The 18,573-nt window shown below is 39.7% G+C and overlaps 1 protein-coding gene across 5 annotated transcripts in view; it reads right to left on the reverse strand.

Moving 5' to 3' along the window:
• The window catches only part of ehbp1 (EH domain binding protein 1), a 133,016-nt gene that overhangs the window by 87,245 nt on the left and 27,198 nt on the right, over positions 1-18,573 (reverse strand). For all 5 annotated transcript variants that reach the window (XM_069180030.1, XM_006638608.3, XM_015362910.2 and 2 more), the window contains exon 5: positions 16,696-16,749. In XM_069180030.1, the coding sequence (XP_069036131.1) occupies positions 16,696-16,749 (54 nt within the window). The remainder of the gene's footprint in view (positions 1-16,695; positions 16,750-18,573) is intronic.

An 18,573-nucleotide genomic window follows, 5' to 3' on the forward strand; every position in this document is an offset into this window, starting at 1 on the left:
TTTCTGTGCCCAAACACAGGCTGCTGGAGTCCGTATCATCCACACAGTGGGCCCACACAAGAACACAGTATTAGAGATACAGAATTCCACACTTTCACATTATGGAATTCCTGGGATTTTAACATGTTTTTACAAATTAAATCTGTAGGAAGTCATAGCCTCTACATCCACAATGTAGCAAAAATGAGTTGGAATCCTTTTTATATAGGCCAGATTACAACAAAGACAGCCGCATTGCTTCCACAGATATTCAGAAAGTCCAACAGAACAAATAATCGATTTAGTAATGTGTACAAAAATGTGCAATAGAAAGTCAAATTGCCTGTGGTCACTGTGCAGTTTTTGCTGAAATGATTCTGTTCTACGTACTCAGCAAGCTCAAATTAAGTATTTTGCGGTATACAGTAACAGTCTCCGTTTGAAAATTAAGAAAGATTATGTAATCTGAACCAATATTAGGTTTCTCAAGTCATTTTCTCTCTCTCCCTGACCTTAACCATCCTGCATCACTACGTTATCATAACTCATGCGTTCCTCTCGGAGACTGAAGATTAACAGTGACGAGCACTCAGGAGGAGGGGTGTAGGGAGTGTGGGAGTCCCAACTGATGAAACTATTTAAGCATGTCTGAGATGCATGAGCTTGTGGAATTTCAGAAAGACGGCACACCTGAGCCTCCAGAGATGAAAGGACTATTTTACAAGCTGATGGGCACCTACCATATCCTGAAGTATTTATTTTCTTTAAATGTTTAAAGGGCTATGTCCTGCAGATCACACTTCAGTACAGGGTGACAGGAGTGTGGGTTTTCAGCACAAGAGCAATAAACAAGTGTTCAAGATTAGTCTTTAACACTGTTCTCATATGAAAATAATTCAGGGATGTTTTCACAATCTTAAATCACATTGAGAATCTGAGGTAAAATTGAGATCTGACAGAGGCAGGGCGACAGGATAAATCTAAGGAGAATTGTGATCCAGCATTTCTGTAGAGATATGTGTTTCCTAAAGCAGATGTGGCATAATGACCATTTAATCAAATGGAAATACCATTGGAATACTATTATATAATACTATTTCAAATTAAGCATTGTAATACACTAAATTGTTAAGTATTCACGCCTCTCTTGGTACCCAATACCACCATTGCGTTGGAGATCTTATAGATTTAACCTGGACAACCTCAAAAACAGACAACAGAAATGAGCCTACAAGTCCCCTGCAGTCTGTGTCAGATTCTACGAAATCTTGACCTTACAAGGACAAATTGGATGAATTGGTTGCCTTGGAAAGACCAGTCTACATGAATGAAAAAAGAAGTAAGATGGCTGATACTGAAGCTGTTTCAGATTTGGCAAAGGACGCCCTTTTTTTTTTAAATTACAGGCCTTCTCAAGATGAAGAAACCTCCCTCTCCTTGGCTCTAGTGTTATCGCTCCGTACTTCCTCCTGTGCTTTATTCAGCCTTGCCCGTGAAGCAATAGTTTTGCCACCGATAGCGCTTCAAAAGAGGGGCCTAATAGAAAAATGTTGGAGTCAAAGCTGTGCTGTTGCTGTTCCAAGACAACCCGTACAACTGTGAATGTGCCCCTTCTGCACCTCTTTTTCTGTAGGAATTAATAACACAACAATAAAGATGTACAGGATTATACGTCATCCTATTTCAGGATCGCAGGCTCATTGCTTTCCAGTCCGACAGCAGAATTTCAATAGAACTGTCCCAAAGATACAAGGCCAGGTCATTTCCTGGCTACAAAGAGCAAAAAACCTTCACCAATTAATGTCAGCCCTGAAAATGAAATTCCATGGAGGCAGATCGACATGGGGGGACAGCTCTCTTCCTTTAGCATTCTTTTGATCTTCTTTTTTATTTTCCCCTAGGAATCACCACTCTGTAGAATTCCACAAAACACGGCACACCACGACAATCTGGTCCATGCAATGTCTAATCAATATCTTCATGCACATGCACAAATCTTATGTGCATCAATACCTAAAGCATTATCACGAGGCTTTCTAGACCAATAAACCGTTCAGCTGCACACACACCATTATTAAGTTTTCCTACGCTAAGACCTGACAACAAGCTCTGAAGCGCTAAATGAATGTCAGCCACGTTTTTGCTTTAAGATGGCAATCTTTTTATACCATTACCATGGCATCCTTGTACAGTAAACTAGCCAGGTACAGTTCCAAAGGATCAGTCTTTTTGATATCAAAACATGAACATTTAATTATGTTCATGGTAATCAACTACAATACCTGGCCTTGATTTAATATTAGAGTCGCCGTTGGATGGAGAAGCTTCTGGAATCACGATCGACAAAAACGACACTACGTACGCCCCCCCCCCAAGACAATGAACCACCCCTCTGGAAAAACAGCCCGAGAGGGTGCACACTCTCCCCCTGTGCCTTTGCAAAGTTGGGAAAGAAAGGCTTGGAGATCTGATTCACTCCAAAAACATCCCCATCGACATAAGAGGGCAGACCACAGCCTGCTTCAATAGCACCTTTTAGAGGTCTGTCTCACATATCAAAGATTAAAAAAAACAACAACAAATGTCCATTAAAACACAAACACTGCGAGACTTGTTTAGGCTGCTAAAAGCTTACTTTGAGTCATTTTCCAAGGAGCAAAGTGACACACTGCAATTAAAATGAGATTACGTCATTTAACTGTTTCTTGTACTGTGTACTAGGAGAACGGCACAGTCGAAGACAGGGTAGTTCAACCCCAGTGCTGGAGCTTCTCTGCAGGTACTCATTACAACTCAGCTCTAAATGACCTAAATCAGCTCCCTAGTGACTTAATTAGATCGACAGAACCACTTCCAGCTTTTCAGGTGTTGCTGCTTTAAAAGCACCTGAAGCACCTGCAGACATGTTGGCCCCACAGAGCTGGCAAGAGTCCACTCAGGGTTATGCCAAGGGCACCCAAAACTTTAGTATTCCAGTAATCTTGAATCCAGGGAGTTTCCTGTACGTCTTCAAGTTATAAGCAGCTATACTCCTGGGAAAAGTGTTAAACTGATCCAATTAAGGTTTAACCAGAACCACTTATCCCTCTTTCACAGCTTTCAGCAGTCGGTGATTTAGAGAGAATCTTGCAGGACTCCAAACCGAGGGTCTGAGCTGGGAACCGCTGGACCATAGCGTAACTGCACACAGACACCAGTTACATACAAACAGACGGAATCACGTTTAATTGCCTTTTTGCTGTAAGCTTATGAAAATGAATGGAAAACTAAGACATTAAAATTAAAATTGACTAATGTACAAGTACAAAATAAAGCATTATCATCATGTGACAAACCTAATATAAACACTGAATAATGACTGAACTTTATAATTCAAGAATCAACTTCTTCTTCTGACAAATTACTCCCCTTGAAAACTTTATTTTCCTTTATATAAGCAGATCAAAAAGCCATTTACCACAAAATAGTACCTTGGACAGAGGTTTCAAAATCTAACACAATCCAACAAGTCTAATTATTCAAATGATGTCTTATATAAAGGAAACAGATTATATTACAACACTTATAAAGTCATGTGGATTAAAATAAAAGATTATCCTAAAAGCACAAAATGCAAACAATTACTAACCAACAAAACCCATATAAATACTTGCTGATTTGTTTTCTTTCCATTTCAATAAGTTCATAATGTTAGAAAATACTTTAAAAAAATGTTTAAAGTCTATGAAGAAACAGAGCAATATGTCACACATATTTACTGGTGGTACATGGTCATGAAAAGGGCAAGCCTTTAACCAGAAGCATGTAAAAAAATGTCATTATTCACCAACAAACTGTCTAATAAAAACTGTGTCGCTCGGGACTTGCACTTTCTACAAAGACGAATTATAAAGTCTCTTTTGCCACAAAAACAGAAGAGGGACAATTACAAGTGACTGCCCGTCGCAAATACCTGATCACCCTCCTCACTGACTGGGAATCAAACCTGGATAGCGGCATTGAATCCTAACCATTAAACCATCGGGGAGTCCCCATTCCATAAGGATTACAGACAAGTGTCCTACAGGCATGACCCTCCAGTCAGATCTTGCTCGACCTGAGCAGGGCCTGGCACAGGAACAGTTTCAGCATTCCACACTGCAAGCTTGAAGAGTTAGTAAGGAGTCACGGGGAATGTCCAGTTTTCCAGCTCAGCAGGCAAACCCCACCTATAAAGAAACCTTGCAATGATTTTCCAAACCTCGTCAGGTTTTTTTTCCCCACACCCTCTCAGTAGTTTACTTTTTTCTGGCCTGCTTGTTCTTCTCATGCTCTCGCCCCTGAAATGGCACTGACCCCCTCCAAACACTGGTTTGGGGTCACTGCACTCACTGTAGCCACTTTCCAGGAAAGCCCTGCCCTTCACTTTCAAGTCCAGCTGGGCTGTCAGCTGTGACTCTTCGCTAAGGATCAACACCACAACTATTCCAGCTTCTGCACCAAGATCAGTTCACATCAAAATAAACGCCCAAATTAATTCTCCAATGCCTCTATCTGATGTTCTTGTATGTTCTTTGTCCCTTAGTGATCTGGGTTCATGCAGCATTTCCAAGACTGGTTTTATTTGTTGTGCATTCAACGTTCTCTTGTCACTGTTCTTGACTTTGTCCTTGCAGTTATCAAGAAGAAAGAAATTAGATGAATTTCTAGCACACGGATTCTTAAGAATAAAACTGTGCGCAGTTAAAAAATTACAGGAATAAAACAGAAGCAAGTCTCAGAAGGCTGGTTAGAACTCTGCATTCACTTTTTTATACACATTCCCTTTTAGTGACTTAGCTTTCACTCAGGTTGTAACCCAAATGTGCTGTATGTTCGGTATGTTTGTTCAAAATTGGCTTGAATTGCAGCAGGTGTTACAGTACGTTACTTGTTCAGAGATGAGATGGTAAGGAAGTTACATAAAACCAGTCCATGGTTCTGATGACTCTGTATTAAACCACAATAACGCATATGCTGTAGGTTAGTCTATGTACTAGGATTCCTATATAGAGTACTTACCATTTAGTGATGTAGAACACTAATAGTGTGATAAGACACAAAACAGGCCCAATACAAAGAGTACCATTCCCCTCTTTCTCATGCAAACATGTATGATTTAAAATGAATCCTCTAAGCTACAATGAATATTAAAACCACACGCTAAAAAACGCTAAAAAAAACCCACAGGCTTGAAGGTTTTAGGGCACCGTCACAGAAGAGCAGTGTGCATATTTTTCTGGCTCTGATTTGCTTTTAATGCTTACGTTCTACATACGAATCTGGGGGAAAAACTCTTGAACCCTTTCCATCACCTTTGCACAAAAACTCAGGATAAGCAAAAGAAGTTTAAATTCTGGAGCTTTCAAGACTGAAAGGAAAGACTCAAGGCTCCGTCTTTCCTCTCCCCTCCTTTGTCTCTCTGTAATTAACATTCCACATTACTTGTTTTAAAAATACCTCCTCGTCACCCTTTCGACATGCCAATGCTATGAATACAGCCCCTTCCTAGACAGTGCTCTCAAACCACCACCACCAGGAGCTTCTGAGGATCGCGCTAAGTGCGTGGCCCTCCAATTAATTTGATTAGTAAAAATAAATGAAAGAGTTGGGGGGGAAAAAAATAATCAAGGCAGGATTCACTTGAAATGGACACTCTATTGGTGCATTGTGCCAAATCAACACTGGAATGAATGGAATTTAAAATCTAATCTATTACTAGATCATGCTCTTTTCTTCCCTCCCACAATTCTTTATGCCCGTTCAACAGCACACCAGGAAATGAACACCTGCAAGACAAAAAGATGCAGATTTCGGAATGGCATCAGACGTCCCCTTGTCATGACTTGTAAAATTAACAAGACAAATGCTGCTCAAGTACTTCCGCAATATTACACATACTGTAACTGTTCAAAGCACTGTTCTTGCGTCTGTATTATCTACACATTGTGGCAAACAAAACAATGACATCATTAACATTAGTATATCATTGTCTTTATGGCATTGTATTTTAAATACTAACGTCATACCAAACAAAGAACAGAAATAAAGAGTAAGGCCAGCTATTGATTTCACACTACTGGCAAAGTTTTCCAAAAGTTTATAATGAAGTTTTTATGGTGTACAAAAGCAAAAAAAGAAAAAGCTAAAAGAATAAGGGCTTGTCTTGTACACCAAAGGTTACAAAACAATTAAATGTTTATGGAAACATTGTGGAAACTTGCAACCAGCTGCCTAATGAGGAGAAATTACTTTTGCACCAGCTTCAAGACATGTTAATGCCAAGCCTTATACAGTACAGTCTGAGAAAACTGCTCTCTACGTCAGCCTCCAGTTTCATCAACAATAAAAAAAACAGCAAAAAGCAACTCCCAGCTCTCCTGTTAATGTTTCTGGCATTACAATGCAGTAGAATTGTAGATCTTATTCTACCATTTTCTAATTTAGAAAAGTAAAAGAAGGACAGGAAACTATGAAGTAAGAGAAGCCATTTGAAGGGGTGTTATACAGGAGTTACCAAGCAAGCACATTGCACAAAATAAGGAGGTCAGCAGACTTTGTATGTGACCTACAGTGCCTTGGATTACGGCCTATAAGCCTATTAGTGTAAAGTTGGACACAGAGACCACCCTGCCTCCATTGCACAGGCCAAGATTATCCAGCCGCCAAGCTCCAGCCAGTCGACTTGAAACGTGGATCCATCTTGGCCATCTGTACTGTCAACTGGCACACAAAGGCAGCTACTGTGTTAGGTGTCAGCAATGACAGTTGTTCCATCTTTTTTTAAAGTAAAAGCGATTTATGCCATACTCCACCAAAATGGCTTAGACCAGAGAATTGCATCTGTTGCATTCTAATTAATTACATTAATTGACCTGTCTAAATGGGACAAGCAAGGCTTTTAAAATAACAAAGAACTGTAAGTATGCCATTGCTAATCCCCCTCTCCTCTCCATTTGCACTTGCATAAGAACAGACAAGGGCAACCATGTGATTTATATTAACTATTACAAGCAAAAACACACACGCCCACCTTCCACCTACCACCCACACATGCCTTTTCAGGAAAAAAGAACCAAATATTGCTTCTGCACAAAATCACACAATGACGTGCATGAAAAAACAGAAGTTCAGAAGTAAAACGGTTAAAAAGTAACACTTCTAGCATTTAAGCAAAATAATATACATCATAATGTTCTATCATTTTAAAAACAGATCGAATTAAATGACAATTCTACCATGAATATTTTAGAGAATTATTCACATGGAAAAGACCAATAGGTAGAATATATTTTCAGCTAAACATAGCAAAAAATATCAGTCTTAAGAATTCAATCATGCAGTCTCATTTTTAAACGTACTGAGGGAGCAATCATGATTTGATTTAGTGAGAATTACGGATTTCAGAAGAAGACAATACCATATGAAAGCTGGATGTACAAACAGCAGTTCAGTCCAAATTCAGAAAACGCACAGAATCAAGATTTGATACAAACAGGGTTTTTTTTGTCCATTCTTACAGCGATCTAAGGATCACTGAAAAAGCAATTGCTTGCAAAAGCAAGCACTAAAGGCAATGTGCTTAAATTTATTCAGTTTGATAAGTGAATATGTAGGCATTGTACTGAAGAGAATTACACTTACAAATACACTGAAAATATAACTCAAGTATAATTGACCTTTTTAAATAATGAAAACTAGGTGAAACATTTGTTTGACAGCGGAGGTCAATATACAAGTCAACGCGTAAAGTAACGGTCTTTGATGACCGAAACTTCTTTTTGCTGTTGAGAAGGACAATGCAGAAGTAGTGAACTGGAAGTGCTCTTAATTGATTTGGATAGAGTTCACACAAAACAGCAGGTCATCTAAAATAAGGGATTTGACTTCCAGACATCAAACAGTTCTTAAGAACATTCATTTCTCAATAAAAGTATTCATTTCAACATATTTATATTAAAATAGAAATAATATATTGTCATGCAGTAAAGGTATAAATATTCACTTTATCTGTGATTGATAAGTGTTACAGAGTACTATTACACAGCTGTAACATTTAAAAAAAGGTAATAACTTAACAACAAATCAGCACTAGAACAGTACCTGCATTAGTAAGACAATGAACAGTATATTAATACTGTTTATGTGCTTGATAATGACAAAAAATAGAATGGGTTTTGTGACTAATACAAATTCTGTTGATATAACAGTGCAGACTAAACGGCACTATAGAGCTCAATCCATATTTCACTGACAAAAGGAAGCTACACAATACAGCTAAATATAGCTGTTAAGTCTATGACCCATCAAATTTTAACCTTTTGATAATACATTTGAAAAAGTTGCATGCAATTTCAAGATACTACTGAATAATCAAATTCTGTCAAAACCTTTTGATTATGCAATTCTTCGCTTCCATTTGCAGTGGCACAAATAGAAAGGTACTGTTTGACACGGTGCCATTTCAATGACAAAATACAATCTACTGCTCAAATAATTCTACAGAGGGATTAACATTTCTCAGGTTGAGCCAGAGATTATGTGTGCGGATCTTGAATTTCATCATCTTCCCATGGCACAATAGCTTATTCTTTCCTTTTTCATCTATTCTCTGATGAAGGGTCAGGAAAGCTTAGCTTCTCTGTTGCATTCATTTCATTTCTACATTAACCAGATACCTTGCAGTCTTTAGCCCTTCCATGTGCAGGCACAGTCAATCCTGAGCCACCTTGGTTACTTGGTAGGAACAGGCACAGCCATTCAATCGAATACTGCCCCCAGGTGGTCGAACATGTACCACGCAGGTCTGTGGATCCTTGAAACAAGCGCAATTATGGTATTTTTGCTGGGGAGAAAATGAACCGCATATCGCCCCTGCCAAAACCTCACTCCAATTTCCTCAGGCTTGCCAAGAACCAATCAGCAGCTCACTGTATGCAAGTGACAGGAATACACAGGTCTCCTACTCCTGGAAGTTAGCTTTCCATTTTGAAATATATGGGGGTCTATTCACGGAGAGTTTGCACACGAGGCGAGGAAAGGCTTCAGGCGTTCGGATGAAATTTATTTCAGAAACAAAAGAAAGCTGGAGCAAACTGGAGGACTTTCTCCAACTTAGCGTCATACCCTTTTTTACGGTGAATTCATCTTGTCCCTGGATTTTAGCTACCTAGTTTAGACACGGAGAACAGTAGCTGCTAAAACTAGTGAAGGAGAAGCATTTCGTGAATTTCCCACTGCTTCTGCGGCACAGCCCTAATGCATGACTGATGCTTTTTTAATGGATATACAGTACAATAAGGACCTTATATTGGTATAACAAAAATGGCAACAGCGATCATTAATTTGTAAAATTGAAGATTTCATTACAGGTATTACTTGAATGCCTACTTAAAATTGATCTATTACCCGTTTCAGGATTCTCCCAGACAAGCAGCCCAACGGAAAACAGAGCTCTGTTGTGTGTTTGTGTGCAGTAAAGCGACTGTTTGTGTTTTTTGCTTCTTTTGGTATTTTAGTTTACTGCTTGTACTACAAGACAAGCAGTAAGTACTTGTCTTGTAGTACAAGTAGTAAATATACTCAGAAATAATACCATTATTCAAAAGAATAAAAACAGACATAAAAACTACAAAAAATGTAAAGTACCAACATACAGAATTCCCCCCAAAAAATATTTTTCATGTTTGCTTGCCCAGTAATTACAATTATTAGGTAATTAAATGTCACAAAATTGTGCCATTCTTGAACACAGACTGACACAGTGCCAGAATATTTAGCATCTTTGGCATTAATGATGTATCCCCTATATTGTTTATACATACTAATTATCTTCCTAAAGAAAAACAATTCATTATTATTGTACTAAACACTAATGGTCACTAAGGTTGTATCCTCATCACACTACCACAATACAAACAGGTAGCAAAAATATTCTAAACCAAAGCTTCAGACCTGTCCATGCAAATTCCTTGGCTTGAAAGGTGTCTACAATATACTGAGGCAGCCATCTTACTACATCTGGAACATTCGAACTGGGCTACTGCAGGCCACATGGGGTGAATACTGCAGGTGTTAGCCGCCACAGCTGATGTATTTCAGTATCTTGAGACAGAAAAATCATCTAATACATCCATCTCTGGAGAAACTGCATGATATCACATCAGTAATGACATCAGGCTGGGTTTACTGGCTATGTATACAGAATTCTGTCAGAGGTTCTCTGAATGTAGTTACAGTATAGGCCAAGGCTCTCTTACACCTATATCACGATCTCACAAAACACTAAAAAGACAAGCTGAGGTTAAGAAAAGGGATAAAACACTGGTGATTAAAATTCTACAAATGCCAAATGATGGATTTTCTTGAGACTCGATTAAGAAATTGAAAGCATCACGTTTTCACTGATGTTACGGGCTTGTCATGATGCAAGGGTGATTTTTTTGTGAACAAAAGCTTCCCCATCAAGTGCCGCTGTATTCAGTGAGCGTGCCGTACTGTGCTTAACACGGCGGTGGCCGGTTCTTAGAAGGTGAGAACTATTTGGTCAAAAGTAAAGGAGAGCGCCCAATGACACAAAGGCTCTCTCCAGACAGTTCCAGCATGCAGTGCCAAATCTGCAGTCGGTCTGCCTTTGAACAAGCCTCTTGGAGCACTTTTTCTTCCCAGGCAGGGCCAAGCGTCTGGGAGAAAAGTGTCTTTTACTGTTTCCTCATTGTGGAGGATGTCAGGTTCTGCAGAGCGCGAGTCTTTGATCACTTTGTTATTAGTGTGGTATGTATAGACAAGAGGAATTCAGTTCGCATCGCGATCCTCGTTTTCTTAATGCATGTGCTTTGTTCTTGGCACAGATCTACCCTCGCAATCTTCCCCTCAGTCCACCTTTACTGGGGCTCCCTGCTGCAAGAAGGAGCGATTTCATTCCCCTTGTCGGTCAGAGGCTCCGTCTTGGAAAAAAAAAATTACTTTCTCAGGCTTCAGAGCAGAAAAATCACAATGGTTTTTTTCACTGGAGGAGTGGATGATACCATTTACACCACTTTATGGCTCTAACAAGCAAAGCAAAAGAAAAATCTGGAAAATACAGCTAAAATGTGCTTTTTCAACCTTAAATCAACTGTATTAATATAACAATAATAACAATACAGAAGGCATTTGGAAAACTATTTAAATACCCTTTTGCCTCCATCGTAGTTTCATGTCATAGCAGTTTAATTCTTCTCCCACTGATGTGGTGTATTAATTTAAGAGGTATGAAAAGCAAACAATATTTCAGTTCCTCTTCCCAAATGCCAGGTCAAGATTAATTTAAACCCTACTTTTCACACATTTTTTAAAGAAAATTTTAAAAATACAAAATGAAAAATGAACGTACAAATATCACGTTAAACAACTAAAGTGAAACTAAGAAAGGCAATTTCTTCATGCTTACTTATGCCAACCTGACTGATAAACCTGTTCACGTGTGAGCAGGCTCTTAAATTTTCAATGTCTACTTTCAAGTAGTACACCGCCTTTAAAGCCACAATCAGGACCTTTAAAGTGATTTTTGGCCCCAGTGAAGAACTAAGTTTAAAACATCTGATTAATCTGTCTGCCGTCACTCTAGGGAGTCTCATGAGGTTTAAAATGTCTCTTTAGGAAGATGTTCCAAAAGGACACCGAGATAAAGGAAAGTCACACTCTCCAGATCAAACACTTTGACTTTGCTGAGCAGAGAAACGTAGGTTAGAGCAGTGGAAGATCAGTGTTCAGGAACAGCTCAGACCCAAGTCAAGAGCCAAGTGACCTTCCGCGTGGGCCAGGACATAAACTCTAAGCCCTGCCTCTGGCTCCCCCTGCTGGACTGGGCGAGGACTCCATTTTAACCCAGAGCCAGGGTCTGTAACCTCACACAATATGGAGGATTATCAATAGGACAAAGGATAATCTCATTGTATAAAACTACAAAGACAAAATAATACAAATCAAACGCATTCGAAACTAAACATATTATGTGTGGGTCTGCGAGAGTGTGTATGCCTACTGTATTAGACCACACAAGAGGTCTTAGACCACAGTTTTATCTTCATCACACTCGAACGACTGAAATGATTTCTAAAACTTGTAAAACGTAATTTCAAACCTTGAAATATAAGAGTACAAGGGCTGCCTGGAAAGTAATTCCCCACAAGCTCAGACACACTGGAAGCAAAGCGAGGTTATGGGAAGAATGAAATCAGAATAAACCCAAGAGAAACTAACTAAACTTCTTTCATAACTGTCTATTCTTTCTTATACTCTTTGTAATCAATCTTAACCGCCTTGGAGCGCGTCTGATGAGGCATGACACGATCCGAACTAAAAACAGAAAACTTCAAGCCAAGTACAACATTATGAGAGGCTGCGATGTGCCTTTGAGAAATGTTTGAACTCGCCTCAAGATGCAAACATGTCTACGTGCAAAAAAAGGCCCTCAGGTTTGGCAGTTTTAAACACATACCAACAACTCTCAAGATTAGTAGAAACCGAGAAGTAAAGTTCTAGAAATACTTCTAGGATCTAAAAGGATCAATCGCAATGTCAAGTCTCTTAGGCACATCGGCAGCAGGGCCAACATCCGACAGGAAGCACCTGCAATAACCCAGAACTCAATCAACATGCGAGAACCACAGCTGCTGTCACTACCGGGTATCATGGGAGACCCAACAAACAGGACTACAGCACAGCGCAGGCACTACTATCACACACATCATGACTCAGCATCACAGTGCACATAATCCCCCTGGACACCGGCAAAGCACGGCTTCATTTTCTGATGCGTCTGAGCTCTCCGTCACATTTGGCAATGGTAGAGCACGCAGACTGAAGGAACCACAAAAACGCTGACGGACAGTTCAGAACAGCAGGAGCATAACGGCGTGCAGGGCTGTTAGCACTACATTTACATGCAGTAAACCTTCAGTCTCACGGACTAATTGTGAGGAAAGGATGTCCGTTTTTCCCCAAATATCTGTTAAATCACAACTGATGTGTTGTCACCCCAAAAACCATTATGAGAAAAATATATATAGTATACATATGCTTTTTTATCAAAACTATACAAGCTGTGTTGTGTGTTGTACAGTAAATACACCATATACACTTCACTCAAGCATTCAGAACACAAACACCCACCATAAGCAACGGGCCTACCTCTATACCAATTACCCCATACATTTTTCCAGTGTTTCAGATTTTATAGGGGAACTTTGTCCATGGGAATCATAAATACCCAACTTTCCTCAGAATAAAAGGGAAAATGCACAAATAATAAAACAAGGTAAAAATTAATACTACATAAAAAATCAGGAATATCCATGGTGCCCTCTAGGTCAGTTGCTTACAATGAGAGTAAATATGCGTCAGCAAATTTTATACAGTATATTTATGACATGAAATAAAGGGCTTTTAAATTTATGGTGAAAATGCCACAGGAACAATTTTCATTGATTGTACTAATTGCAATTGTTAATATATATATTTTCTCACGTAATAATGTGGATTTTGGGCTAAAACATCATTCATGATGTGAAAGACATTCAGTAATGACAGACACTCCTTCCTCCCATTAGCCTGTTAACCTGGGGGTTTACTGCAGGCCACAGTGAAACGAGTGTGTGTGTTTTCACCCTACTGAGTGAACAGATGTGTATGCAGGTTCCTGCTGAATCTGAGGCGGCAGCTGGGACTGTTCCAAATGGAATCCTCTCCGGAGGACAGCCCGCTGGTCAATAAGCTCCCCAGGCCAAGCCTGGCCAGGTACACGGGCACTCTGAACCGGCAGAGACGGTCTCGGCATGCTGCCGTCACACTGTGACAGACATCCTATCATGGAGGAAGAAAGAGGATACCGGCCTACTTTACTACATTCTTCAAATGCCCAAAACAGAAATGAGGTTGACATTTTAAAAGCTCTGAAAGTAAAAAAAAACAGTCAACAACAAAATATGCAACACTGTTTTGTATTTCAAGGTATTTGAAATCGCTAAAGAAAGAAAATCAAAACGCACTTAACTAGCTGTAGCCAATGACCTTCCTTCCGATTGTGAAGAAATACAGTGGTGAGATACGACACATCTAAACCACTCATTGCACTGCTCATTTCCAGAGTTATTTAAATTCTTGACAGTCTGTGTCTATGCCCTCAATGTGGTTTATTTCCGACTTTATGCAATTTTAAAACCATTTTGTAGTGTTCGGTAAAAAAAAAACATATGGGCTCAAGCTGGGAAAAAAACATTCTTCAGTATTGTTTCTCAGTTGCTTCAAAAAAAGACGAACGCAATGTGAATATTAAGACTTTCCTTCATGGCCTGTATAAATACTATGTTTACTGTACATGTGGAGACCAGAAAATGTGTTTCAGACATAGCCTAGAATGCCACAGTGAACACAGAGGACAATGTCAGTGCAAGCTGGGAAAAATATCTACTTTGAGCACATTGCAAACATACTGTACAAAAGTCGGATACCCAGAGGGCTGTAATTTAGCAGTTTATTTAGGCTTAGGAGGCTTGTATCTCTCATTTAACATCCCATTTCACTGTAACACCTGAGGGACGGCTCAGTACATGAGTGCAGCTCAGTGTTTTAGATGAAGAAGGAAAAGTTACAAGGGATAAACCTGTTCACTTTTTCCTCTCAAGAAAGTAGCAGGCCGATTACAGCTCCAGGACTGCTGTGAAAATGATAAAGGTGAGACAAACCAGGGGCCAAGATTACAGGTTACAGAAGAAAATTGGACTGAAGGAAGAAGATGGTGACTGAGAAAAGCAGTACTGCTGATCCAAACACCAGGGACATTTGTCAGACCCCCACACCTACACAGTAGCTTTCAGGATCAACTGTGAACTTATTGTGAAAAAACTGTAATGAATTGATAAATCTAGAGATAAAAGCCTATAATCATCAATCTGCGAAAGTAATATACTGTAACTCTAACAAGGTTTATGTAAGAGGACAGTCTCACTTAGTTATTGTAGTAGCTTCACATCAAACAGCCGAGATATTTTGTTTTGCTGATAAGCCTTAAATTAAATTTCAAAAGCAGAATCAAACATGAGTGTAGCAGCTAGACGTCCACACTTTAGTACCTTCATCACAATAACACAGATGTTTATCGGAGACCTTCCATTAGTGCATTTAAAGCTGGAAACACTTCTTTACCCAAAGGGTTGTGGGAGTATGGAGCAAGCTTTGAAGCTTCGTGCTGTTGAAGCCAATATCTTGGTTTCTTTCAAGAAAGGGCTGGACAAGATCCTTGAGTTTCTAAGCTTTTAACATCCAAAGAAGCTAGATGGAATGAACAGCCTCCTCATTTGCAACCCATCTTACATTCCTATTAAAATAATGTAACCACTGTGAACCAAAACGGAGCTTGTTAAAAAAAACAATTCACATGCAACCATTTACAACAAAACACAGAACCTGGGCTCAGAAACGAAGACAAACCAGATTTGTATTACTTTAATTTCATCCTCTTTTTATTACAGCAGAAATAAACTTTTAAGTTCCATTACAACAGATTACCCAGAAGAACAGAGGCAACACACACTTTCTAGACATTCACAGAACCCCACTTAACACTTAGGTGCTTAACACTGAATTATAGAGATGGCCAGTGGTAAGAAAAAAAATCAGTTTTGCATAAGATATCCAGCTTATAACTGAAATAAGTCAGTGTAACAGTTGTTTAAACGGTTGTTAGACCTCAGCTGGAGTCTCTTTAAAAATAAACTCCAGTATGTTTCTAAACAACTAATCTTATTATCTTGCACAAACCACAATTTAATAGTTTATATGAGTACATAATCAAAGCCATGAAATCATATCTGAAACTGGGAAGAAGGGTTGCTAAATCAGAGAGAGAGAGGAACATCTGGACCAAAGAGAAAGATCCCCTACAGGGACTGACATACCAATGCAAGAGGGAATACTGTGGAGAGAGAATCAAGCACAAACACTTGTAGTGGCAGAGTCTCAGGAAGACATAACCTCTTCACAAGGAAAGAGAATTATGCCAGCTGATTCCAGACTGTTTACTTGCTCAGTCTACAGCTGTTACTTAACAGAATCAAAGGTGTCTTATCTTGCTTAGTTACAAGTCTGTTTACTCAGTCTTACACAACATAAGGACTACTGCACACACAAAAACTGAAGACTTTCAAGTATTCCAAATATAAAAAAAAAGTCTTCATTGAACAGCTCAGTGGCATATGGCTCTGAATTCGATGGATCCAAGAGAATATCAAAAGAGGGTGATGACATTGAAATAAAAAGTCAGATTGGGCAACCAACCCAACTTTTTATCACAGAAGATGAGTTACAGTGTGGAGAACTAGTTATCAAATACTGAAGGCAAACATCACTCACATACAGTATAGGAACAGAACAGTGTGTGAATACATAGGAAGAGATACGGCAGGGTCCTGGACTGAATACTCAACTGCACTGCATTTCTAAAGCACCACTCAGATACAGAAAAAAAGTAAATATCTCAAATCACACGTGCATTTAACATGTTCACTGACATGTTACTCTGAATGCAACAATGTGCAAATCTAAAATAAAAAATACAATGTGATTAATTATTGTGGCCACTGGGAGGCAACATTAACACAGCAAATGTTCAGAGCTGTTGGTGCGACTCTTAAGCTACGAACGGACGTGCAGACTTACGTTCTCAATGACAAATGTCCACTCCTTATCTTCAAACTCTTCTGCATGGGGGTCCTGCGCACAAAAACACAAACACAACCGATCACACTTCCGAAGAGAGAAATTACAGGAATTATTCCACAAAGTACAGAAAAGGTCGGAAGAGAAATGCCGTGACCATATAGAAGTTTCATTTTCTTGAGGCTAAAAGGGATATGTTAATGAAACCCATATTTGTATATACAGAGACACTTCTTGAAGAGAATGGGATGGTAGGGGACTTAATTCAGATGATTCCAGTTAATGAAGCCATTATAAATATTACACCAGCTCTTTTTTATATAGGCAAAGAACTGCTTCATTCACAGTACTACTTAAACTAAAGCAACTATGGAACATAGAGCTGCTGAGATGCTTAGAAATGTAAGCACTCTAGAATACCTGTTGAAACTGCTGAAACAGGATTTGTCCTAAGCTGCTTTTAAATCATAACTCACGAGCCACTGATGACATGTTAATATATAAATTGTGCACACTGTAATAAATGTTATTCAAACGATCATTTGTTCTGTCTTGAGGGTTGATTTCTCAAGAAGAGCACCAGTAAAAACATGCTTCACACAAAGTCTGGTCAGACTAGCGTTACTGTAGAGCTAGATAGCTCTGCATTTAAATGAGTTCCAGAAACAAAGTTTCTAACAGAGGCTTAAGAGACAAATCCAGCCAGCAGCCAAGGCACCCTGCAACTCCCAAGTGGCAGCCAACTGCAGCTCAGCAGGTGTGAGCCTGGTCACTACCTGGATGGGAGACCTTCTGGGAAAGCTGAGGTTGCTGCTGGAAGAGGTGTTAGAGGGGCCAGTAGGGGGGGCTCACCCTATGGTCTATGTGGGTCCTAATGCTTCAGTATTGTGACGGGGACACTATTCTGTAAGAAGGCACTGTCCTTTGGATGAGACGTAAAACCGAGGTCCTGACTCACTGTGGTCATTAAAAATCCCAGGGTGTTTCTCAAAAAGAGTAGGGGTGTTACCCCCAGCATCCTGGCCAAATTTTCCATTGGCCTTTACCAACCACAGCCTCCTAATAATCCCCATCTCTGAATTGGCTTTATCACTCTGTTCTTTTTCCCAGATGGTATGTGGTGAGCGTACTGACCCACTGTGGCTTCTGTCCACTGTGGTGGAGGGGGTCCCCATTACCTATAAAGCGCTTTGAAGGGAGTGTCCAGAAAAGGTGCTATATAAATGTAAGGAATTATTATTAAATCATACTTCTTTCTCACCCACCTACCAGGACTATTCAGATTATTTGCCTTTGGAGCACTGACCTAAAATAACCATCCAAAAATAGATTGTTGTGTTGTGGCATTAGATGAGCAAGTACTCCATGAGTTCTGAATCAAGAAGAACACCTATCGAGTAAGATCTACAGGACATTACACACAGAAATCCCAGAGTGGAAGACAGTCCTTTCTGGAAGTCAGAGTCTGATCATTATCAAATGATCAGACCCCCTTGGTAAGGGAAATCTGTCTGCAATGTACAGTACTGTAGCAGAGGACATGCATAGTATACTGCCCCCCTCCCAGCTGGACTGCGTGCACAGCCCCGTGGCCCATAAACACAGCTGAAAGGATGCCAGCTTCCTACTGCTCACACCAATGAAGTGCCAGGAGGAAGGCAAAACAAACTCAATTTTCAACCCAAACACTCTGTCAAGTCCGTGATCAGCTACTGCAAGCATCCTTGAAACTCTAGCAGATGAAATCAATGCTACAAGCCAGATTTCATCAGCACGGGAGTTTTAGATGGACGTCACCCCACAGAGCACTCTGATCAGCACGGGTTTCTGCCGAGAGCAAAGGAATAAATGAAAAGGCTCTTCTGAACAAACAAGGCC

This window comes from Lepisosteus oculatus, chromosome 17 (assembly GCF_040954835.1).
Source record: "Lepisosteus oculatus isolate fLepOcu1 chromosome 17, fLepOcu1.hap2, whole genome shotgun sequence".
In the NCBI taxonomy this organism is placed as follows: Eukaryota; Metazoa; Chordata; class Actinopteri; order Semionotiformes; family Lepisosteidae; genus Lepisosteus; species Lepisosteus oculatus.